The 26083-nt window shown below is 41.7% G+C and overlaps 4 protein-coding genes across 4 annotated transcripts; 2 read left to right on the plus strand and 2 right to left on the minus strand.

Annotated features, from left to right (window-relative positions):
• Window positions 1-417: 417 nt before the first annotated feature.
• On the plus strand, window positions 418-3082 carry LOC143131480 (perforin-1-like). Its single transcript, XM_076291132.1, has 2 exons — window positions 418-1634; window positions 2029-3082. Exons 1-2 carry the CDS (start codon window positions 1123-1125, stop codon window positions 3080-3082), a joined length of 1566 nt encoding a protein of 521 aa, XP_076147247.1. The 5' UTR covers window positions 418-1122.
• Window positions 3083-5562: 2480 nt separating this feature from the next.
• Window positions 5563-9898, plus strand: fastkd3 (FAST kinase domains 3). Its single transcript, XM_076290458.1, has 7 exons — window positions 5563-5667; window positions 6139-7646; window positions 8005-8090; window positions 8493-8667; window positions 9206-9275; window positions 9386-9500; window positions 9614-9898. The coding sequence occupies exons 2-7, from the start codon at window positions 6167-6169 to the stop codon at window positions 9710-9712; spliced, it is 2025 nt and encodes a 674-aa protein (XP_076146573.1). The 5' UTR covers window positions 5563-5667; window positions 6139-6166; the 3' UTR covers window positions 9713-9898.
• Window positions 9899-10034: 136 nt separating this feature from the next.
• Window positions 10035-14716, minus strand: chmp5b (charged multivesicular body protein 5b). Its single transcript, XM_076290459.1, has 8 exons — window positions 14556-14716; window positions 13636-13740; window positions 13391-13437; window positions 12896-12989; window positions 12720-12791; window positions 12469-12577; window positions 10943-11058; window positions 10035-10450 (listed from the first exon to the last, which is right to left on the minus strand). The coding sequence occupies exons 1-8, from the start codon at window positions 14622-14624 to the stop codon at window positions 10400-10402; spliced, it is 663 nt and encodes a 220-aa protein (XP_076146574.1). The 5' UTR covers window positions 14625-14716; the 3' UTR covers window positions 10035-10399.
• A 7567-nt stretch (window positions 14717-22283) lies between these two features.
• On the minus strand, window positions 22284-25641 carry LOC143131668 (delta-type opioid receptor-like). Its single transcript, XM_076291288.1, has 3 exons — window positions 25409-25641; window positions 23257-23609; window positions 22284-22828 (listed from the first exon to the last, which is right to left on the minus strand). Exons 1-3 carry the CDS (start codon window positions 25639-25641, stop codon window positions 22284-22286), a joined length of 1131 nt encoding a protein of 376 aa, XP_076147403.1.
• Between the last annotated feature and the right edge of the window lie 442 nt (window positions 25642-26083).

Raw genomic sequence — 26083 nt, forward strand, 5'->3', positions numbered from 1 at the left:
TCATTTGGCCTCTATAGGGGGTGCTGTAATACAGGAAGTGAGCTTGTATCTCAGCAACGCTTTGGTGTACAAACTCCAAACTTAGTATAAGGACCTGTTACCTGATTATGATGATGCACTAGGAAATTGGAATCATTTGGCCTCTACAGGGGGCGCTGTAATACAGGAAGTGAGCTCGTATCTCAGCAACACTTTGGTGTATGAAGTCCAAACTTGGTAGAGGGACATGGTAGCTGATTGTGAGACCGCACAAAGACATTGGTGTAATTTGGCCTCTTGCTGTAAGTGCTTGCTCATGCCGTGGCAACGCCATTTCTGCTATAGCGCTCTGCTAGGCCCCCGCATTGCTGCTTGCAGCTATATTTTTTTTTTTTTTTTGTCTATTTGAGAAATGTGGTAGTGGGTCTTTTATGGGAGTAGAATTGTCTCAAAGATTTGTACATACTCAAAGAGGTATGCACAAATAGACAAGTATTTGTAAATACAAAAACACAAATATACAAATGTAACATACAAATATATAAAGTAATTAGTCTTCACCTGATCTCTCACCTTCATACAGTCATTTGGTGTACTGTTATATATTTACAATTTATTCATCTTACACCATAATGACTCCATGTTAAGCTGCTGTAAAATTTAGATGTAAATTTGGTAATGTACTGGAAAAACACAGTAATATTTTTGATGCTTGTTTTTCTTAAATATTCTCCTCATGAGAATGGCACATCTGTTATATTAGTTCAGTTTGCCAAAATTATCACCATCAATATGAGAATGGTCCATCTGTTTAAGTTTGGCCTTGCACCTTCTGTATTAAAAGATGAGGAAAGGTTCAAAACTTGTAGAACGAGCAGAGATAGAGCAGCAAAACAGAGAAGTCCAAAAAAGGTTACGTTTTCATTCTGACAATAACAAAAATTGAAAATGTATGTGTTTTTATCAAGTTTTTACATAATCTTACAATTTTACAGTTTATTTATTCTTGTTTAATATGGTCTTGATATTGAAATAACGCTATGTATACTTTCAATATGCTAGCCATCTTTCCTACACTGGATAAACTGCTGTTACTGAAAGTATTCATTACTATTACGGTTTTCTTTTAGGTAACATATAACCATGCCATTCCCCCTACCCTTACTCCTCATCTTAAGCCACTTGGGTGTCATCCACACCTGTCGCACAGGGACTCTACAGGAGTGCCACGATGCACCATTCGTCCCAGGCCACAACCTTGCTGGAGAGGGGTTTGATGTGGTCATGATGCAGCACAAAGGAGCCTATGTGCTGGACCTCCAGACATACCTGACCCCATCAAACACCTGCACGCTATGTGAGAACCCACATCAGGGCGACCAGCTGCAGAAACTGCCTCTTTCTGTGCTGGACTGGCGCCCTAACACCAACTGTAAGCAGGAGCTGACCAGTGCATCGCTCAGCTCTGTCACTAATGTGGCAGAGAGTGCCACCTCTGTCATAAATAATGATTGGAGCATAGGGCTGGAACTGGGTGATATAGGGGACGTGAATGTCGGGGGCAGCCATTCCAATACTGTGGAATATGCCATGGTCCAGTCTAGAATAGACAAGTCAGCCTTTACTTCTCACGAACTCAGCTGTACCCATTACAGGTATGTTAAGTGGTATCTTCTGAAACTTCATTTCAAACATGTCCATTTTGTAACATTATGCTTAACTGTACACCACAGAGCCTAGGGTGGCCATTGCAGATGTTTTTTTTTTATGCAAAGACACAATGCAAAGACTAAACAATGCATAACTTCAAGGAAATAGTGCCTTTGCATAATTTGGGAGATGCATATAAAAGTATATATTCTCAAATGAATTGTCAATTAAAAAGGCCATTAAAGTGTGATGTGATCTTGAAGTTAGGAAATATTTCTGCTTTCTCTTTTAGCACTGCTTCTCCCAGTGCATGGTTTGACAGGAATTGCCATGGAGCCCAATGTTTCAGTTTATTGTTATACCTCTAAATGTTATTTCCAATTTGTCTCCTCTTCTCAGTTACCGTGTCCCAAACTTTCCTCCTCTCAGCCCAGAGTTCCTTACCCATGTGCAGTCTCTTCCAGCCCAGTACACTACACTAACTCAGCACCTCTACAGTCGGTTTGTTGACACGTACGGCACCCATTACATCCGACAGGTGGAACTTGGAGGGCGTCTGACCCGACTCACCTCCATTCGCTCCTGTCTTGCTACTGTAAATGGTCACTCTTCTTCCCAAGCAAAGGACTGCATCAGTACTGGGCTTTCCATCGGCCTGGGCTATGTTGAGCCATCAATGACAACCAGCAAGTGCAGCTCACTTCTACAGAATAGCAACTCCCAAATAGAGTCAGAGCTATCTTACTTGAACCATGTTACAGAGGTGGTGGGTGGAGACGGGTGGTTTGGAGAAGTGTCACTCTCCAAGAATGATTCTGCTGAGTTCAGAAGCTGGCTGCAGAGCTTGAAGGAAATCCCTGACATTGTCTCCTACTCTCTGTTTCCACTCCATGAGCTGGTAGCTGACCTTACTGTTAGGAGAAATGTGAAAAACGCAGTGAGGCTGTATCTTAGGAACAATGCTTTGCCTAAGGAGCAGCCTTCAGAGCAGTGCACTGGCCAGCCCAACCTTTCCCCTGAATGTTGCCCACTGTCCCCTATGAAGGGAAAGCTTAGTGTGACCATCCACAACGCCTGGGGTATGGGGTCTGGTTTGGATCCTATTGGACCACCTGACCCTTATGCCAAATTGTTCTACGGGCATATTCACTATCAGACTCACCATGTCCAAGACAATGCTAACCCCCACTGGAACGCCTATTATAATCTTGGTCATGTGGCAGCTACACATGGGCTTAGAATTGAAGTGTGGGACAAGGACTTGCAACATGACGACCATCTTGGACGCTGCACCGTCTTTCTACATGAGGGCTCTCACACACATTCTTGTGGGCTTGATAAAGGGGGGGGGTTCTCTTTTTCCTATACTCTTACCTGTGACAAATACCTTACGGGGTATCAGTGTTCTCAATACAAGGCGAGCCAGGTAGAAACAACTGAAGAGGGAAAATAATGAGAAATAGTAAAATAAAAAACTCAGATGAATGAATTTTATTCAGTTTTGCTGTGTGTGGTCATCCTTACATGTAGAAGCAACCAGTATGATTTCATGAAGAGAAATATCTAAGAATAAAGCATTCTAGGAGAGTCTAACGTCTGAAGTGGGAGAAAATGGATAAACATTTTCTCCTGAATATTTTTAATTTGGTCGTTGTGGTTACCCTTTCAGTATAAGGTCTTTACAAGGTCTTTAACATTTTATAAGAGCAAACCAGTGAGTCAGTATGCACAGTTATTAAAACAATGAAGAAAACAAATGGTAAGACTTATGAGTAATCAGGAATTATAAATAATACACAAGGGTCATTCTGTGTCAAATCAGAAAATCCAGGAAGATGGTTGCTGCACCATCCCAGATTTTGCTAAAAGTTATTAAGTCCCAAAACTAAGACCTGTAAAATATTTGTGTTAACTTCCGACGTTTTCATACATTTTTCACTCTTGATTTTGTTTTTTACACTCTTAAGAAAAGCCTTATCTTGGAGGCCTGTTTGGGCATTAATATCTTGAAAAGTATTATTCCTAGTCTGCCCAATCGTAGGGTGGAAGACAGACATGTCCTTAGTATGATTGGACCATTACAAATTTGTACTTCATGCCCTAGTTTTAAGGCTCTAGATATGGAACAAAGTGCAAAACTGGTGATATTGGGGGTCTTGTTAACTAATTTTCGTATCCATATGGCTACAATCATTATTTTGTCTACAAATGCAATACTTTAATGTTGAGTTGAGGTCCCTGCAACAAATGCATCAAGGTATTAAGGATAAAACAAGACGTGATTGCAGTAATTTTTTAGTAATGTTCATTGACTGAAATGGTATGTGAGGTAGGTAGTAGGAACAAGAAAATCAATGTGCTCAGGTATATAGTCATTTTGTGTATAAGTGCCAATGATGTACCATGTTTCATAATATAAATAGGCTACACTTTGTTGCATACCTATGCATTTACATTCTCGTCCCTGAGGCAAAACAATGATTTGTCTATGCAGTGGCACTTTGTACATTAAATGCTCATACACTGAGCTATTTCACATACATTTTCAAGTGCCTGAGCTACCCCACATAATATTTTAATCCTATGAAAATGACAGAAAAACACAACCTCCTCTTGTTTAATCCTTAAAATCTTCAAGCGCATTATATGTAGCTCAAATATTGGTATAACATTAATACAATATAGTATGTAGGCCTATAAAGAAAAATAATGACTGATACCAAATATAAAAACAATTTTATACCATACACAGGGTTCCTACACATTTTCCATTTCACAATTCCATATTTTTTCCATACTCAAATTTCCAAACTTCTCGGTAGATTTTTCTGACCATATTCTAGACATTGTCAATGGAGCGTTCTACTAGCATTGTGAAGAGCTGTAATAATGTTTTTTTTTACTTGTTAGCCCAGAAAACACTTGCCCATTGTTGGATACTTTTCGTTGGGGAAGTGCTGTGGAAGTGCACTCACATGTTTAGTTCTCTGTTGATACAGCATAGCCTACATATGTTGGAGACTAGTGCACTGCTGGCAGAGGCCTCAGAAATCGCTGTAAACAGTATTATTTGTTTGCAATAACAGTTTATCAGATAATGCAGAATCCATGTCTTGGTAACTTTTACAAAATCAAAAAAGTCTACCAGTGTTTTAGCCGAAAATAGCAGAGCTACGCAAACATACCAGTGCACAATGGTATAGGGCACGTGCATAGAGCAGGGGTTCTCGATTTGGTTTTGGTACCAAGGTCCCCTTGTGGGAGAGATTTTTTTCTGAGGACCCCCATTCAAGATACCTTGATGATGTGGACTGACAGTTAAGTTACACAACAGTAGGAATGGTTCATTTTGACCTGAGTGAAGTGATTAGTACTGTAGATGCAATAGTCTGGAAACACAAATATTTCTCCATACCCTTATTTGTTTTTTCCATACTTATCTAGACCATGAAATTACTCAAATCAAATTCCATACTTTTCCAGGTTTTCCATACTGCGTAGGAACCCTGCATACACTACTCTTGATGGAAGCCATACATATGTATATTTTTTTAAATAGGGAGAAAACTTTGATATGCTATAGGGCAATTCCATGGAAATGTTTTGTCACATATAACGCCAGTCAAATGCCTTGGCATTTGTATGATGTGAATGATAACATTATTTTTTTGTGCATTTTTCTCATGTACATTCTTCAGCCAAAAATAGCAAATGCTCAAATTTCATGTAATCATTCACAATATAGGCTACCATACCATCACAATTTATTGGCGTTATGGATGTTACAAAAAACGCAATTTTCCATGGAATTGTTAGAATCTATTTTAGAACTGTCTGTTATGTCGCCTTGATTTTACGTCTCCGCTTACGTCAATCTATTGGTTACAAAATTACATCCGGGGATTCTCTTTGATCCCGCCCAGGGCACCGAGGCTGCATGAGTGGTTGTGTAAATTGTAGAAGAACCGCATGTAGATGCTAAGCAGCAACGATGGTGGCGGCGTCGGCTGTTGTAAATAGCTATGTGTAATGCAGAAGGTAAATACATTTATGTTTTGTTCATAAGCCAGAATGCCTTGTGTACGTCTCTGTGAACATTATGTTTACTCACTTGTCTTCACTCACACAATGAATTAACCTGTGTCTGGGTTAAACTGTAACAACTTCCGCTTAGCTAACAACTGCAAGGGCAAAGTCATGTCAAGTTAGATACATTACTTTTTCAAATTACGCAAGTAAATAGATTTAAGGAGTCTCACAGCATTGTTGAATACTACCTTTTTAACAATCAGGTTGCCTAATCTTATGCGAATCATTATGTAAATCATATTCCATTGTCAGTGTCGTAGTTTGAATGAATTAATCCAGGGAATTTAAAACATATAACGTTAACCTTATTGATTATATTGTGTTGGTTTGTTTTCCTTTGCATGTCAGTTGACATACATCCTTAGCTTGTCTTTGGATTACTTAATCTCTACATGAACTTACATTTGTGTCTGTGCTCAGGTTTAGCTGGTCAACTTGATATCCAGCCATGGCTCTAAAGGTGTTACAAAGAGCTCAGCAGCTGGGTTTGATTGGGTCTCCTCTCCTCTCCTCTGTACGCTTCCTGAGTGTGTGTGGCCCTCAGGAGCAAGCTTGTGTGGTGTGTCCGTGGACTTCCTCCAGCCGCTGCTCCCTAAGACATGGCTGTCGTCGGGCCCGTTGGCCACTGCCATCACCATCACCAGGGAGAATGGGTGTCTGCTCAATGGCCGTCCGTGACCCATTGTTGGATGTGGCAGGAACGGTGCGTCTGCATCGGGACTCTCCTCCCGATGGTGGCGTGCGCCTGTCCCTGACAGGGGTAGCGTTGGGCTCGAGGGAAGAGGAGCAAGCCATGTTGGAGCGTGTGTCCTCCTGTGGCACCTCGCGACAACTGCTACGCACGCTGCGCTCCTCACTGCTCCTCTCTGACCGCGTCGCCGCCGCCATCCTCCACCGGCTGGCCGACCTCGAGCAGGATGGGGCGGGTGGGCTGCGGGACCCCACGGTCCTGTCGGACGAGGCCTTACGGGGCCTGTGCCAGAGGCTGGAGCAGGAGAGCAGCCGCCTGGGGGACACAGCACTGGTGTCCACCCTCCTGGCCTGCACGCGCCTCTACCTGGACCCCTGGAGCCGGCTGCTGGTGCGGCTGGTGTCGGAGAGCCAGGAGCGACTGGACAAGGAGAGTCTCGGCGTGGCAGAACTGTGCATGCTGGCCCAAGCCCTGATGGCCCTGGAGGGCCCAAACTGCACCATGCTGGGCCAGGTGATGCAGCAGCTCCAACGCAGCGACCCAGCCCAATGGAGCCAGGATGAGCTGGCGGCTGTGTACGGTGCTTTGGGGGCGGGTGTAGCGGAGGGTGGGCGCTACCAGGACTTGCTGAACACCATGCACACCCACACACTCTCAGTGACTGGACGCTTGGAGCCGATGGCAGTAAGCGAGGTGCTTGGAGCCTTGGTCGCAATGGGTCAGAGCCAAGCACTGCCACTGGTCATCGCCCTGTGCAAGCAGGCTGTGCGCCACGTGCCTGTCTTCACTGATGCCCAGCTGGCTGCTGTGCTGTCTGCCCTCATATACTTTGGCCACAGTGACCACTTCCTAGTTCAGGCGCTGGAGCTCCACGTGCCCAAGAAGGCCTTCACGGCACATCCTGAGACCGTCACCAAAGTGATGCAGTACTTTGGCCGGCGCTGCATCTGGTCGCCGGCTGTCTTTGACGCGGTCGCCGAGAGCTTTGTCTACCGCGCTGACGATTACAGCACCAGCCAGGTGGCCAGACAACTGGAGGCTCTGGGGGTGCTGGGATATGTGCCGCCCAACGCAGCGCAGTTCTTCCGGAAGGTGGAGGCGTTGCTCCATGCACGCTTCTCCCAGTTCCAGCCACGGGTCCTCCTAGAGCTGCTGCATGCCTGCACACTGCTGCAGAGGTTTCCACTCAACTTCGTCTCAAAAGTTTTCAGCCCCTACTTCCTTCAGCAGCTACAAGGTACAGAGTCAGACTGTCTTAGTGAGCTCAACTTTAACTTGAACTTTGCTGTTTTGAATTTTATTGTTAGCTAATGTTTACTGCTTATGAAGAATTGTGAAGAATTGTGTAGGTATGTGATACTAGAGCTGGGTTCTTATACAAAGTCAATTTGTCTTAGTGAATTAGATATGTCTGGTCATGATTCATTTTTATGTTATAGAGCATTACCTAGGTAAATCTGTAATTACCAGGATATTCATCTTAGGTCATATCACACACACACCCAGCCCTAGATGATGGGATACTGTGAAATGTCTGTTATTAGTGTGGTGTGATTGCCCATTATGTGCCCATTATGTGCGTTTGTGTGTCACAGGAAAGGATTCGGGAACAGACAGGATAGTGCTTGCTCAGCTCACACAGCTCTATATGACTGTGAAGCTGGAATGTCCCTTTTATAATGTAAGTGCTTTGGAGAAGCTCAGTCATAACTAAAATGCTCTGGCCATGTAACATTTATATCTGTTATGTAGCTTACACTAGCCACGCACAGGGGCGCATTTCCTAAAACCATAGTTGCTAATTAAGTTAGCAACTTTGTTGGTTGCAATGCAATTTCCCATTGCCAACCAACTAAGTTGCCAAGAGGTTAGCAACTATAGTTTTGGAAAATGCACCCCAGTTCGGTCTACGTACAGTATGCATCAATGTTTTCCTTAAGCACCAGATTGACTATGATCAGACTGCTGATAGTACCTAAAAATTCTTCCTTGCCATGTCCTCTTTCCCCTCTCCAAAAACTTCTGAGCTATAGTTTTTGTCTGCTTTTGTATTTGCTCTTGTGCATTTCTTCTCTGTGACTAGGGGCCGCAGCTTTTGCCAAAATACCGTGTGAAGTCATTCCTGATGCCAGGACGCTCTTTGGAGACACAAGTTGATGCACACCTCTATAACTCTGTCAAGTCAGGGTTAGTGGATTTGCTGGGGGCAAGATCATATTTTGCCTCAAGGGTTTTAACTCCTTATTGCTACACACTAGGTAAGTGGACATCCACTCACACTCAGAATTGCAGTTTATTGCATAGGTACAATAACTCCTTACCTTTAGGTGATACTCACCTTTTTTATATCAAACTCAAAAACAGATCAGAGGAGAAATTATTATGTGGAGGGTTAGAAATATAAAACACCCAACCCTACTCTACCTTTGATTTGGTCTGACCTCTAGCCTGACTGACACCAAACCAATTCTCAAGTGAGAATAGGTTGGGACACGCTCAGTTCACTTTTGATTATCAAGGAACCTACAGCAAGTATCCGTGCAGAACATACTGTATGTCCTGTTCATAACCTTAAACCAAAAAAATGTTTCCCATATCCCTGGCTAAATTTGAAGTCTGTCTTTTTGGTACCCTCTGACTTACAAATAGAAACCCACTATAGAAATATTCTGTATATATCATGAAAGCGTATTTTCTGAGATATACTGCGAAAATAAATCTCATACTAGTGCAACCCTATGCACTACCAATGAGAGAGCAGTGTAATGAGGCAGTGATTCTCCTCTGTGTTCGAAGATGTGGAGATCAAGTTGGATGAAGAGGGATATGTCTTGCCAGCCAGCCACATTGATGAGATCCACAAGAGGTAAAGCCCGCCTGTTTTTTTAGAGCCAACTGCTGACACAAGCATTTAGTATTGATGGAGGTCTTGCTGCATCTGTCATTGCACCAAGTCATTCTCAGTCCTGTGTGCAGGATTGCTGTGTGCATCAACGGGCCGAAGAGGTTTTCTGCGAACGCACAACAGCTGCTGGGTAAAGAAACCATTAAACAGAGACATCTAGGACTCCTGGGCTATGAAGTAGTGGAGGTAAGTGTAGCCATTGTTTTTTAGTTGGAATGCTCATTTTAATAGTTTTGTCTCAATGTGTTACATGATTTGACATCTAAACCACTTTGTTACATTTTTTTTTTCCCAAACAGATTCCCTATTATGAGTTTGAGAAGCTCAAAGGCAAAACAGAAATAGTTGAGTATCTCCACAAGAAGATCTTCCCTCTAAGCTACAGACTCAGCTGGTGAATGCAGACATGTTCCAGCTGTATGGACTCTTGACACTGCCAGGCATCATTTCACACCGACTCAATTAATGCAATCATATGCGACTACATGGTTTAACTCAACATATTTATTAACTTTGTAGTGATTTTGCCATACACCATATTGTACATCATCCTCTGCCATATTAAAGTACACTTGAGGTTTATAGCTCTGGTGTGAGAACTGATGATAAAGCACCTCTTGTGAATTTGAAAGCTAGAAACATCAGGGATATTGAACTACTTTTTTGCGCTTCATACAAATAGAACATAATCAATTAAGAAAAGGCTTATTTCAGAAGAAATGAAATATAGAATAATTTATTATGTCACGTGTTGGCAACATTGTTGCAGTACAAAGTCAGTCAACCATACACCAAGATCCCTGCTATAACTACAGAAACAATGCTTTGCCTGACACCCCCATGAAGTAAAATCAAAAGCAATATAGAAAAAGGATTAACATGAAAGTTTTGATTGCGGTAGATACATTCCTGATATTGATAGCCGTAACAGGTTAGTCTCTGGATGAGCAAAAGACAAACTGAGGTGCTTGCTATCCTAGCATACCCCTTTCCTTCTCAGGCAGATTGGCTGTGTTTATAGGCTTGAGTTTAATATAAACATGATTCTCATATAAAATAAAGAGTGCTCCTTGTTCATGTAGGCTTTATGTTGCAGGGATCTGAGGTAAGCCAAATTCATCAACCAGAACACCATCCTGAAATGCAAACATAAGATAAAAAAAAAATTAGGGATGAACAAAGTACTTCTCACTTACCAGCTTTGATTTAATTATACAAGTATACATTTCAAGTGTAGTATTAAGATGTGTTAAAATAGAAAAGGATTAAATCCAATCTCAGATTCTTATCTCTAGGGATTAGTTGTCCTGCAATAAATAGCCCTTTATCTGGACTCCGGGTAGCACACTATCAATCTCGTCCAGTATGAATCTCTCCTGTCAATTGCACAGCCAATACCAATTTCCCCCTATTGGCTCAAGGATAGCTGGTGGACAGGGGCCAATCCCATTACCCAGCTGGTCCCGTTCCACTGCACTCACCATGAGCATTTGTCATGCTGCTGTGCTGCTTTTGTCACTAAGAGATGTGGAATGGACTTCCCAACTCTCTTAGATGAGAGAGGAACAATGCTGTTCTTGTGAGCATCATGCTTGTAAAAAGAAACAACAACAAAAACAAACATTTACCCTGTTGGTAGATTTGTCTCCTGGTAGACCCTCGGGTATGGATGGAGCAGTGGAGGCTTCGTCAAGGTAAGAGGAGTCCTCATCAAAGAGCAGTTCATCACCAAGTGCATCCAGTTCTAAGAGCAAAGCACATGACACTGCTGAACACTAAAATGATCCCCATCAAACAGTGTAATATCCTTCAGTGTGCAGCATCCTGTTCTTTCTCTTAACGTCTCTCATGAAGAGCAGGGGTGTATTCCAATTAGGTGACAACCCTGAGGAGTATTTCACAAAACCTAGATAAGGGATTAAGCTGGTATTGTTTGGTTATCCTGGCTGAATTTAGCCTCGACTTGGTTTCACAAGAGATGGCACACAAGTTACCATGGGGATTTATTCTGTGCACCTAGAAGGGTCCCAACCAGGCTAACAGCCAGACTTAGTTAATTGGTACGTATCCTGAATTACTTGCACCAGGCTTGTAGCAGTCGCTACTACACATCCTGGAATGGCGTCAGTGAAACTGTGTTGAGCTAGGATGACCAGACTACACTAGGTCAAGCCTTGCTTTACAGTAATTTCTTGTGTATTAGCCGCATTGTATATAAGCTGCAGGACAGTGCTTTATGCAAGTTAAAAGAAACAAAACCATAACTGCCCCTGTGTATAACCTCACAGCTGAAGAAATTTGGCAAAATCAATGCCGAGGCTAATAGTTGGGAAATTACGGTATCACTTATCTTGGATTTCTTAATTCTGCCTTTGTGTAAACCTCCTAATAGAAGAGCCCTTTGGCTTGGTTTAGTTTGGAGATGGAAGCCCCCAGGCGGTTCTGTTATCACGTTTACAATTTCCTCTGGGTTGTCTTACCACTAAACCACCTACTTGGAAACATGACCTGGTGTGCTCTATTGTTTAAAGTTATAAGACACCTTTTCTCAGTGTAAACCTAGACTAATTCTAGGCTGTACAGTAGACCTCATTCTAAAGGCATTGCTTGGTCTTCATGAGTAAACAAAAAAGAGGCTAACGGCTCCCACAAACAGTTGCGCTCCGTCAACGCATACCAGTGGGTGTTCCCGACGGTAGCTATGCAAAGGACTTGAAGCATAACCATAATTTGATTGGCTGGTGCCGTCTGTTGTTCTCCGTCGGTGCAGCAAAAGTCCAACTTCTCGACGCGAGCGACAGGAGCAACGCGACACAACAGACCCACAATTCAGTTTGGCAACGGATGACGTAAGCCCATGTAAAGTGGACGGGATGCGTCTCCAGCACTGCACCGCACGCAACTGTGTGTGGGAGCTATAAGGCTGATCTTAGCCAGTCTGATTAGTTTCACAACCAGCCATCAATAAAATAGTGGCTTTAAATAGACATTGCTTGGTATGAAATGCGGGTTGAAATCTGTCATTTCCTTTTTTCAGCTGTGCTTAAGACCTTTGTCATGATCTGTGGATCTATACTGTGCTAGCTTGCACAATGGAGCACAAAACAGCTGACATGCTAAAATAATACTTCTTGTGTTAGATGGTAATACTGACCCGCCTCAAGGTCGTCTTCATCTATGTCGGGAGTGCCATAGCTTCGGCTCAGGGCCTCCTGTACTTCATTAGCATCCTCCATCATGTCCTCCAGCTGGTCTTGCAGATCCTGCAACCAAACAAAAACATCATCAATATCTTCATCTTCAAGATAATGTTGAATGATCACATTTCTTCACATGCCCGCAAGGCACATGACCAATGCATTGTAGGAATACAGAGAGAATATTGTGAACATGAAAGAAGCTTACGTCAATCTGATCAATCTTCACATTTTTGTATGCCTTTTTCATGTCTTTGGCTGCGATCTTCATGGCGTCCACCTACAAACAGGAGATGGGGGGGGGGGGGGGGGGTTGAATCCATAGTATTTTTAAAGCTGTTTGAGGTTTGTTTGTGTTAATGTGTGGTATGCAGAAGTTCTTACAGTGGTTTTAGTGTCCTTCAGGGTCTGGATGGTATAGTTGGCTTGTTCCATGTTGAAGGATTGTTGCGTCAACTGATCTCTCTGCCCCTCATACCTACAGAACAGAGGACACATCAGACTGGGGTAGGTAGAGATACCTTCTTGTTTGAATTTGTTGACTGCTGGTGATAAGCAGTGTTTTACTTGCCATTATCCGAGCACAACTTGCTAAATGTAATATGATAAACATTTCACCACCAAGAGCACAAATAGCAAAATATAAGGTAAACATCCTTGGCCTTCATTGTAAGCATAAAGTATTAAACTCTTTTGACTTTGGTATCATTGAACATACGTCTAATCACAAGCAAAACGTGATATGGTATATGCTGACTGATGTATTGCACCAGTACTCATTATATGTACAATTTATAGAAAATACATCTTTAATCATACTTCAATCAAAATACCTTTACCTAGTGGTAAGTTTGTAATGACTAAATGTGCGTGACTTACATTCTCTTCTGCTTCAGGACTCGCATTGCTTTCTGCTTCACCATGTTCTGGAAAGATTTATAAGGTAAAATTATAGTCAATCATTCTATTATGACGGGCTATGCAGATGTGTAGGATTAGAATTAGATATAGGGACATTTAACTTATTTCAACAGCACCTCTAATTCTTAAAGGTAATTCTCTAAAGCACCCTTAAACAGGCCACTCAATGTGTATGTTAGTGTCAGGTAAGTTACTGATACTACCTTCGAGGGTCCCTCTCGCATCTTCTTCATCTGATCCTTGTATTTCGCCAGTTCTGCATCTAACCTGGCTATTTTCTTGTCAACGGATTCAGCCCGTGCATCCACCTGTGTGTGTCAATGAGAGAGATACAGATGCAAGAGGCAACATTGTAACATACTGCTGATTTCACCCGGTCTAGAAACCATTATTCGTGCCATATCTGACTTCCTAAATCGGATCGCTTGCATGCAACCTGTCTTTCAAGTCGGACAGTCCACGCCCATAATAGAACCACTTCATGACCCGGATGAATACTTTGTAATTTATGTTTTTATTTATTTCCTCAAGATCACGACAGATAATAGAGCATTGGTCACTCTGGCATTAGATTTGTTTTCAAGTTCCCAAGGTACCAGCTCTGGCAGATGGATAACATCACGCCTATAGTATAGGACTATCACAGCAAAACATTTCGAGCAAAACTAATGTAACCTACGTCATTCCAGGCCGCACTTATTGTAGCACACTACGTTACACTCCATGTCGCTGTTTTTTGTAGCAATGAACTATAGAATAAAAGTGACAACGTTAACGTTACTAGCTATCTTGTTAATGTTAGTGTTCTGATGTTAGCTAAGTAGCTTCTAATGTTAGATGTTCTGTTTGTTTGATGATTCGCCAAATCAGTCTGTTTGAACGACTCTGAGCCCACACAAAATAAATGCACTATCACGTAACGTTAGAATAACGTTATAGTCTGATGAGCATTACTATACATTTTCATGTCTTTCGTATTGACAAAGCTGAGATTCTTCAACAGAAGTCTGAATTCTTTCTCTAGCTAACGCTAGCTGTCATGACAGCTCATTAACAATGAACAAAGTTCCTTTGTTTGTTTGGTACGACAAGGCATTAAAAAGTTATTTGAATGAATACTTACACCTCCTATGCAATCTGTTAAGTTCGGGGGTGGCCCCTTAGCTTTTCCTCGACCAAAAATTCGATTCATTTCGTCTAAAGTTAAACAATTAAGGTAGAACAAATGGCTAAACAGTTTACAGCCCTACGAAACTGAACCCAGCTATCCCGGAAATAACCTCACGATGACGTTTTCAGTCACATGTTTATGAGCCATGTCTACCGCTCTGGCATGTTTAAATGGGACACAACCTGTATACCTAATAGACCTCACCTGACCATTAGAATAATGCACAACATAAAATAGCCTATTTACTCGTCGGAGCGTTGTTTGCCCTTTCAGTCAGGACGTTAATTCTTGAGTCCTGAGTGTCTGAATTCTACCAGCTTTGCATATAGTGCAAAATAGCCTAAAATCATATCAAGGCCCAGGCTAATAATAATAATAACAACAACAACAACAATAATAATAATAATAATAATAATAATAATAATAATAATAATAAATGCAACAGAATAAAGTCAATTAATAAAATCCCTTCCTCTATTGGGTCATTTAGTCTACATCACAATAGCCTAATCAATGTTATGGTTTCCATCAAAACTAAACAAAATAATAATAATAATAATAATAATAATAATAATAATAATAATACAAACCCAATAGGACCTTGAGCTAGTCTCAATATCTGTTCTAAGTGCTACTCCCATTCAGATGACAATTAATCGTCATTGTTCCTTGTCACCCTGTCCATTCCATTGCTTTTGTTCCTCTTCTGTTCATCTTCACCTCCTGTCTCTGATGTTTTGCCTTGGTTCGATCTTCTCTCCCTTCTTGCCTCCTCTCTGCTGAGCTGATGAGCAGAATATTTTTTCTGGCTCCATAGGCCCCAGTCTTTCCCCCCTCCACTCCATCTACAGCGCACTGTCCCCATTTTCATTTTATCCAGAGTTCACCCAGCTTCTAACTCCCTCCTTTCTTTGTTGAGGTGTTGATGCTCAGGATGGTCATTCATAGTTGCTTCAAGTTTTTCCTGCTCTGTCCTGTAAGAAATGCCATTATATCCTGCATGAGAGTTCAAGGCAGTTGTTGTGACCACAAACATCTGGTCAGTATAAACTTCTTGGTGATCTATCTTTGCCATGGTAACGAAATGTCCACACCGATGGCATCGCTCCGAATTCTAGGATCAGGAAGCAAAGTAAAGTGAGTGACAGCAACCATATTGAATGGCATTGACATACCTCCCTGAAGGGTATGTTCTGTGTGCTTATGATCACTGCCCTGATTAATGCATTCTGCATCAACAAGAAACATCCTCTTTTTCTAACAACCCTCTATCCCTCATTCCTCCCATGGTCTTGTGTTTGTAGAGGACTGATTAAACTCTTCTCATCTGTAAATGGCAAAGGACATTTTGTATTTAAAGGGAATTATGATTTTTGTGGTTCATTGAATTAAGAAAGACTATGTCCTGCTTTGTCACTTTTTCCCTTTCATCTCCCCTTTCACTGCAACATTTTCAACTCACTGCGAGTCTGGGCCAAAGTCAGACCTATCAGAAAATGAATAGACTTGGTGACATTTACCCTTCCCCTCCATTTCTCCTAAGGTTATAAAGTGATTACACCAGCGACATCAGCTCTTCGCTCCGTGCTCACCTCCATCAAAGGCTATCTGTCCCTCTAGTCTGGAGTTGTGTGGGTTCCCAACCATGCTTTTACTCTTACTGGTTTTCTACTTGCATTTCTTCACCTGCTTATTAAATCATTTTCTGCTCTAATTGCAAATTCACAGAATGCACATGTTCACACGTCAGAACTAAATATTGCACCGTTTTTGCCTTTATTTTACGTAATGTACTTGAATAGGTCTGCTGTGTCCTTACTGGCTCAGAATAGATACAGATTACATATGTCAGTCACCGTATCTCATGTGCAGGGGAACTCCCCCCCCCCCCCTTACTGGTCCACTTTCTGTAAAGTCTCCATCCTGCTGCTCTCCAGTGTTTCATATCAGTTGGCTCCTGTCCCTTCCTCAGGCTGTTCTCTCTATGTCCCATGGCTCCATCTTCTCCCTTGTTATCAAGAACTTGCTGGGCTCATCTGTTTCGCTGTCTTCCCTTCAGATTCCCACAGAGGAACCTTTCTCAGCTCACTCTTCAGTTTCTTCTCCTTCCTATGGGTCTTTTTGTCCCCGTCTTCAGCTGAATACCCAAAGCTCTAATTTTTCAAGTAATCTAATTTATACTTTCTTAGTGTATTCACACTCTTAGTTTTCCTCCCTCTCCAGTTGATTACAGTGAATTCTAGTGAATGTTGATGTTGATGATACTTTACAATCAAGTCCCACCATGAAGTGTGTGTGTGTTTGTGTTTGTGTGCGTGCGTGCGTGCGTGCGTAGGTGCATGTGTGAGCGCGTTGGTGTGTGTGTGTGTGTGTGTGTGTGTGTGTGTGTGTATGTGTGTTAACAAAGTTATTGTCCTTATTTTGTATACTGTAGATTTTGTAACCCTATGAGCCAATGTTACATATTCTGAGATAGATGTAATAACACTATCACTGCTGAGGCTAAGCTGCTAATAACTATTCATTATTTCTTCTTTTTCTTTTTAAAATGATTGTTATTGGTACCACTACTACTACTAATTAACTTATTATTATTATTATTATTATTATTATTATTATTATTATTATTATTATTATTCAAATCATCTTAAAGAAAAGAAAACTGGGAAGGCCATAGTTAAAGGGTTTGGCCTAAAATGAGTATGAAACTACACAGAATGTCTGAGATTATTATAACATTTTAGAGAGTAAACTCAGCGTAAAACCCCTGTGAAGTCAACTGAATGTTGATTAAATGCACCACACCTGGATGTGAGCCTACAGTATACTTGTGAGTGCTGAGAGGAAAGCATTGTGTAGTACCCACTGTCTGCCTCTAGGTTTTGCTCAAGTACAGCCATGAATGCTACCAAGCATAATAGTCCTAGGGATACACAAAAATGTTTATTAATGTATTTGTATAATCATACTTAAAATGGTAAATTACTTATTAACTGATCATTTATGAGATATCCTGTTTATATAATTAAATGTAAATATAAAAATATATATAATTCTAGATACTGACTAATACCTGCATTAGCCTATAGACTTTTCTACCATAACCCCTGGAATGAAAATGCATTATTTTGCTGATAAATATACAGTCCATATGCCTTGCTTTTGTATAGCTGATTTGACACTGCAAAGGGCACTAATGCATCGTATTAGTTTTGTTTACCTGTATACCTATTGTCTCTCAGTGACCGCATAAAACATTTGCCCACACATGCTCTGAACATAACACAATCCATCTTATTTATCTGTCTGGACCCATGGTTGTCTTTATAATCCATTTTATTGTTCATGTGCTTTTAAGTGTCATTGAGAATGGATTTAGCCAAAGCACTGAAATGTCATTGGAGGCCTTTATTAGCACTAAACCACTGGCACAAAGGAAAACACAGTAACGCTGTAGGGGAGACGAGAGTTGACTTTAAAGAAAGTAAGACCCCGGGTTTGTGACAGAGGTTGGTGACACTCTGAGCCAGACTTCTAAAATCCTGTGCCTCCGTCCCCCTAGGCTGTGTGCGTTGCCATGACAACCTTTTGATCCTTGATTGCCCAAGTCAAATGTAGAATTGGAACTTTCAGAGGTCAGAGAGGCAGAGCGACTGAGTGACTGAGCCTGAAGACATCTGTTGAAACTGGATTTGTTTCTTTGCACCCGAGGTAAGCTGTCAAATCTATTCCGCAGAACTGCAACCACAAGAACAAACCCACAAAGGTAAGAAAACAACTGAATCATGAACTCATGGTTTTCATACAAGCCAGTTGGTTGTCATCTATTCAGTGATTATATTGCATCTATAACAAAAACTGAATTAGATTTGTTTCAAATGCCCATCCCCATTACGGCCACTGCTATAGGGAGGGGAAAAAATCTTCAGTAGAATGATCCATCACTCATTTTCTCACTTGGGACTGACACAGTATCAACACAAGATGACAAAGGCTATTTGACCTTTCTCTCTTGTTCTCCCTCTCTGACACACACTGTATATTATCATAATGCTGCCATTTTTGAGGTTTAACAGCTATTTTCTCTTCAGGAATTATAATGGTTGCCACTAAAGGAAAGGGAGGCTTAAGAACTGGTTGCCTTTCTCAAGAGAGTGAAGAATCACACAATGCAGACAGAAAGGTCAGCTTTTGTGTAATCAGATTTATGATCTAAGTATGTACTATATTTTCTAAGATAGATATTTAGTTCAAGAGTAAAATTAAAGCAAACATACACTGCGCATTTTGGACCCTTCACAAGAGAGGACATTTCAGACACATTTAGATTCAGACACCGCAAAGAAGTGAATCATGAATCCCCCATGTACATCAGCCAGCTTTTTACAGAAATCTAAACATAATACAGTTCAAACAGTCATAACAGCTAAAACAATATAAAGTCATAGTCAGAAGACAATATAGCAATCATTTTAGTTTCAGCTAAAATGAATATAGGTACCACATATAATATCTTATATATTACTGCTACCATACCACCACTATTGTGGATGATAATGATAATAATAACAGCTATAATAATAATAATAATAATAATAATAATAATAATAATAATAATAATAGTGGAAGGAGGAGGGCAGAATGAAGAGACAACAGACTTAAACTGTTTATATTTTTCTGTAAAGGTATAGGCCTACATGAGATTGCTCACAATATAGCCAACAACATGTAGCTATATATAGGCCTAGAGAGATTCAATTAAAGTTGGTTCTGCAGTTAAAGGGCTAGCAGGGCTAGACGGGAGCTCTGCATCAAGGCACTGTTTTTACAGAAGAGCCATGAACCCAAGAGTGCAGAACCCCTATTTTACTGGGCTGAAAAGTAATTGGAGTTCACATACTAAATAATCATAACAGTTATATAGTGCATTACAAAATAAAGTGTTCATGGATGATTAACAAACAGATAAAAGTCTTTCGTCACAAAAATCACATTTTCAAGTTTACTTGTTGTAGCGCTTGACAGGTATTCAGAATGTTTCATCCATTCAATACTGTAGTAGATTTAAAATACAACAGAAGCAGTGACTCCTAGGACAGCATACAAGTTTAGCCTTTCATCCATACAGTAAAGATCCGGTAGCAATAAACACATATATAAGGAGTCCTCTTTGTCTTTTTTCATATACATTCCTGTACAAAGTTGGTGGGATTTGACAAATGTGCACAACATTGCAGAAGCGTTTTTCTGACCTTACAAGCCAGTGCTCACTGGCATTGCTGATGACATTTCAACATTTGTAAAAATAACCATCAAAAAGCATATACATCTCATGTCCATTTACTGACATGAAAACACATTTTAGCCTGGCCTCCGCCTGCCTACGTTCTTCCGGTCGATTTCTATTCCCTACAGTACTCCGAAGTCAGAGAGCCTGGTAGGCTAAACACATTTACCTTCAAAACCATAAAAAAACTATTGTGTAACTATTGGATGTAGGGCCTATACAATTTCTTAGCGCAGTGACAAATAAGAACTTACTGTAGAATGCGCCTGCAAGCTCTTTTCTGACACATCACATTACCTCTGAAGCACTTTTAACTAGTTCAGCCTAAGGCATGTTATTCATTTAACACCCAGGGTCTGTGACCTAAACTCACACAATTCGGAAATGTACAAAGCTGGGAAGCTGGCCCTACTGCAGGTGAGCTGATGCTACACCACAAACACACCTCAATCACGTAGTCTAACACCTTAAAAGATTTAAATCTCAACATGCTTGGTGGAATTCCAGCAATCAACATTGAGTTTGAGCCCTCTGTCAAATGTATGATCATTCAGGTCCAGGATTTTCTCTAGCAAAGCCGTCATTTCCATAGTTATTTACAGAGGTTGTGTAAGTGTGTGTGTGTGTGTGTGTGTGTGTGTGTGTCTGTACAAGTGTGTGAGGGTGTTTATGTGTGTATGGATGTGATGCTTTACATCCTGGACCAATAAGTGCACTTTTGGCTAAAATCTGGATCAGAAACTTTCTGGACTGTTTTTAAAAAAACAGATATAGTAAAAAGTAACAAAATGATACTAACAAAATGACACATAAAAATGTAGAAACAACTAAATGTAAATTAAATAAGCTGATGAACAAAGCAATTTGTTATTGATGTGTAAAATGTAGTACTACATCTAACAGAAAGGCAGACTGTTTTTAAAAAGCATAGCTTGTCCCTGAGGAATGCACTACCCACAGTTCAGAATATTCCCAAAGGCTTCACTGCTGCAGTCTCCCTTAAGAGACCCATGGCTAGTTAATTAATTCCATAATCATGAACACTTCACTGCTATACTGTTTTAATAAATTAGCAAAAACATATGTCATAATTATTTAATTACTCTCCTACATGGAATAGGATACATAACAACAACAGCAACAAAAAACACCTTATACAACCGATATCTGTCCCTGCTCTTGCCTGTCTCTCCATCCAACTCCTCAGTGCACCTGACTTAAGCAGTCCAGAAATCATATCTTCAACTGAGGAATACATTTTCATGAGGAATTGTGGAGGCTCTGAGAGATGGTGTGACATCAAAGTATTTCTGAATAATTCAGTTGGAGTGTGACACCAGTGTCAGACAGGAAGGACACGCGTATTACTGCATGGCCATGCCTGGGAATCAAGATGCCTGAAGATATTAGCAACTTTATCAGATGGACCAAAGCACGGGCACTGTAATGAAAGTCATATCAGCACGAGAGATAGCAAGGGTTATTTTTGTGGATGTAATAGATTATTTCAGTTATTCAGCTGTCACTAAAATAATGGTTTTCATGATAAGACACCCCAGAAATCCTATCTTGACATAAAGTGGATAGAACCCTAATAGGTAGTTTAACCATATTTCCTTTTGGGAAGGAGACACAGGAATTTAAACCTGCATTTCCAATTAAGTGTTAAATTTAAACAATCAATTTTAATGGCCAAAAATAGCAAAGTCACTTTGAGCTGACTGGCAATATAATTGTGTTGAAATGCATGGAATGGAGGAACACTGACTCAGTGACTCAGAAAACAGTGAATAAGCAGCATTGTATAAGATGTCAGCAAAACTGATGGAGCACATTTTCTTTGCTGATAAAGGCTTGATTAGAGTTGCCTCTAATTGGATTGTGCATTCACCACACCGTGATAATATACAATATAATGTATATACAATAAATAAATGGTAAAATGTACAAGTACACACACATATGCACACACACACTGCTATATATACATAAATTACACAAATAAAGATATTTAGAAAATATGAATTTATATTTTAATAGTATCTATATCCTAAATTAATATAAATTAGTATGAATCTGTCTTAGTTTAAACCATGTATATTATTATATCAGAAAACTCATATTGGCCCCTGTCTGAAGAATGAGTAAACCACAGTTGAGAAAAAACTATTTTGAACAACCAATTATGACAATGACAGGATGTCGGTGACAGTTTCCTCCCTTTTGCTGTGTCTGAGAACAAAATGAGAGGGTTCACTTTGGAAGTCCAGCAGGCGTTATTATGAGGGAGGGTTTTTCTGAAGTCGTCACAGGGCTGATGTGACCTGAGTCAATCCTAAGTCATGAGAGTCCTCCTTCCCAGCCTGTGTGATGGAGGACAGTTCCACGGCTAGTCAGGCCGGCTTGGCGGTCCGCGGTGGGCTCTCAGCGGGGCGGGGGAGCTGACGCACCCCAGGCTCTCCCTCCCTGCTGTTCCCCCTGGCCTGACGCCCAGATCTGCCCCTGCCCCCGCGCATGGGGAAGCAGAAGTCCTTGAAGCAGCGCTTGAAGTTCTCATCCAGGAAGGCGTAGAGCACGGGGTTGAGGCTGCTGTTGGTGTAGCCCAGGGCCACACAGAAAAAGTAGGCGGCCATGACAGGCGTGGTCTCTGGCACGACCATCAGAGCCTTGACCAGGATAAAGATGTGGATGGGCATCCAGCACACCACAAACACCAGCACCACCACCATCACCAGGCGTGTGATGCGCCGCAGGTTGCGGTCCTTCTCTCGCGAGCCGGAGAGCATGCGCACGCTGCGCAAGCGCAGAATCATCAGCGAGTAGCAGACAGTGATGATTAGGACGGGCACCACGAAGGCCAGAACAAACACGCACAGCTTCATCACCCTGTCCCAGTACTCATACGGCTCAGGGAACTGCAGGGCGCACTCGGTGGTCCCTGCAAAGGGCAGAAGGGCAGGGGGTGGGGGGGTGGGGGGGACATGATGGGAAAGCAAAGAGCAAAAGTTGAGCAATCGAATGGATAGAGGGATAGAGACATAAAGGAGAGAGAGGGGAAAGAGGAGGCAAGGGTTAATGAGGACGGCCAAGCTGGCACATTTAAAAATGAATCAATGATAAATGCGGTAATTACTGCTGGATTTATGATACATGCTTTGAGATTAAGCAGGCGTCTGGGGGCTCATTTATTTCTGATGAAGCGATCAACAATCCATCAGACAGGCCAGGTAAGCTCTCTAATAAACTCACCAATCAAAAGCCCTGCAGCCAACGGCTCTGCAGTGTTTAGGCCTCAGCACTAGCACATTCCTGTCAGAAGGTGAGGTACATACAACATAAGATCCAATGGCAAGCAACCTGTCTTACCATTATTGGTTTGGGTACCTCCGAGCACCATGGCGGGCACCCCGGCAGCTGAAGAGAGCACCCAAATGCCCACGTTGATGCCCTTGGCTTTAAGTGGGGTGCGGAAGTCTAGTGCCTTCACTGGGTGGCACACGGCCACATAGCGATCCACGCTCATCATGGTGAGGGTTAGAATACTGGTGAACATGTTGTAGTAGTCAATGGAGATGAAGACCTTGCACACCACCTCACCAAAGGGCCAAGAGTGGAGCAGATAGTCTGCATTCTGGAAGGGCATGGTAGTGGTCACCAAAGCATCGGCCAGGGCCAGATTGAAGATGTAAATGTTAGTGGCCGTCTTCATCTTGGTGTACCTTGGCATAGGAAAGAGCACAGACAGGGGGTGAGTTGGGGGGGGGGGGGGGAGGGGCGGCACAGAGACAGAAGAGAGGTCCTAGAGGGCTCCGTTCTGTTGCAAAGATAGCAGCTAAAGGTGCCAATGAAATGCTATGGTCAAGAGGACAATTTTGGTTGCTCAGCCTCACGCTACCAGTCAAAGCTTTGCTGAATACTTCATTAAAAATAAGTTAGACAGTTAGAACAGTTGGAGCACTGAGAATAAAGCAGCGATTTGAAAACAAGACCCTTAATGGCCATAATCTCAATTTTCTAAACATTCCTGCCAGGGATGTCTTTTGATCAGTGAGTGATTTACTGTGCATTTACTCATCCCTAAGGATGGGCAGCCAGGAGTAATGATGGGGTGTGATTTAAAGAAAGAGCAAAGACAATAAAACATGGTGCATATGTCTTTGTGTTAGTGCGTGTGTGTGTGTGTGTGTGCGTGTGTGTGTGTCTGTCCATGGTTTCGAACAAAATCGAGACCTTTAGAGCCATCGGAGCATCAGGCATTAGGTAAACTGCATTTCTGGAGCTACTTTAATTGGATTTAAGTTTTCAAGCATGGCAAGGACAATCAATCAATATTGTTAACATTTTTTTTCTCTTTCAATTTTTTAAAGACCTATAGATCAAATGTTGTGCAGTATAATCAATCAATTATATCAATGATTCACTAAACTGGCTTAGTAAATCACTGAAAAACAAGTTCAATTTGTCATAAATCAGCAGCTCGTAGCCTCTTATGTGACAGAGCGGGGTTACTCAGGAATGTGGTGTGTTATCGATTTGTCAGTGAAATTACACTTCAGGGCTTTCAGGTGCTCATACACACACACACACACACACACACACACACACACACACACACACACACACACCACACACACACAGATACAAATATGTTGTACATCAACTAGTCATGCTCAGATTTATTTGTGTCCCCCATCGTAAATACAGAGCCACCTGCTACAGGCGTCTGAAAAACCGCCATAAAAACAACTGAATCAGCACGCTACGTGTCAGAGAAGGGAATCACTCCATTAAATCACATTTAATCACATACACACACACACACACACACGCACACACTCACACACACACACACACACACACCCCATCCCACAGACACACACATTCTAAAACACATACACACAGTTCTAGCCAGATACAGATCACACACACACACACATACACATGCATACGATATGCATCTATAGCCTACCAAAGAAATCTGACAAAAATGAAAACATATAATTATATATATATATATAATGTCATGAAAACATAATTATGTCCAAAAACAAACTTGAATACAACCAAGAATGCATGACACACACAGGCACACACACACACACACACACACACACACACACACACACACACACACCTGCATCAGTAGCAGCAACCTACAGAAGGGCCTAGGATTATTGAAACAATGCACAGATGCAATCTTGATGTTACAACCACGACACCATTTGTCGTATACAAGTCCACAGACAATCACGGTCAAATAAATCCTTAACCCACAGGATTTAGTACACAAGCATACATGATTTTGCTCCAGGCTTTGAGTGAAAGCTGGGTCAGACAAGCAATCAAATGGACATGCTCTACACAAAATAAACTACGTCACATTTTAACGTCATGAATCATTTAACAAGCAATAAAAGAAATGTCTATGACATTAGCCCATCCATGACTCCACATCATAAATGTTTATAGACATAGGCTATTTGAAACACAACAGTATTGAAGGAAACAGTAATCATACCTGATAATGACGTACATGACGAGGCAGTTGCCCACCAGTCCCACCACAAAAACCACGGAATAGACTGCCGTGATTACCGGTATAATTGGGGACATGGGCTCGTGCGCCCAGCTGCCGCTGTTGTTATGCGTCAAGTTGCGCGTGTCGGGCAGGGAAGAGTTGGATAGACACTCTTCCACTAAAGACGACAGGCATTTGTCTTCTTTGAAGATTTCTACCAAATTTGGCTCCATTCTCCGAAATTAGACTGTAGGACGGACAGAGGCGAGAAGGTGAGGACAGCTGAAGCCTAAAGTACAGGAGAGGAAAGAATCAGAAAGAGGAGAGGAAGCATGAGGAGGGAAAAATGCGCGGGGACACAAAATCGAACGTTGAACTCTGGAAATTGTCATTACAAAGGAGCTGGTCAGAACACCAGAAACAATCTAGCGCTGAGTTTGGGTGAAATAATGATAGTTCATTCACATATGACATATGCCATTCCAACTTTAGCCTGTATTTCTTACCTTAGAAAACCGGTCCCGCGTCGTTGTTCCTGTGCTCCGGGTATTTGAAGGAAATAATGGCAACCAGCGTAATCTTGGCGCACAGACGGGGTCGTGCTGATGGCTGTTACTCAGTAAACTTTGGCAGCGCAAGTCATACTGGAAGATATTGTGCCACCGCGTTTAATCG

The sequence above is a fragment of the Alosa pseudoharengus genome, unplaced genomic scaffold, assembly GCF_046254945.1.
Source record: "Alosa pseudoharengus isolate Yale_2024_CS ecotype anadromous, Long Island Sound unplaced genomic scaffold, YU_APseudo_1.1 YU_APseudo_1.1_scf_18, whole genome shotgun sequence".
In the NCBI taxonomy this organism is placed as follows: Eukaryota; Metazoa; Chordata; class Actinopteri; order Clupeiformes; family Clupeidae; genus Alosa; species Alosa pseudoharengus.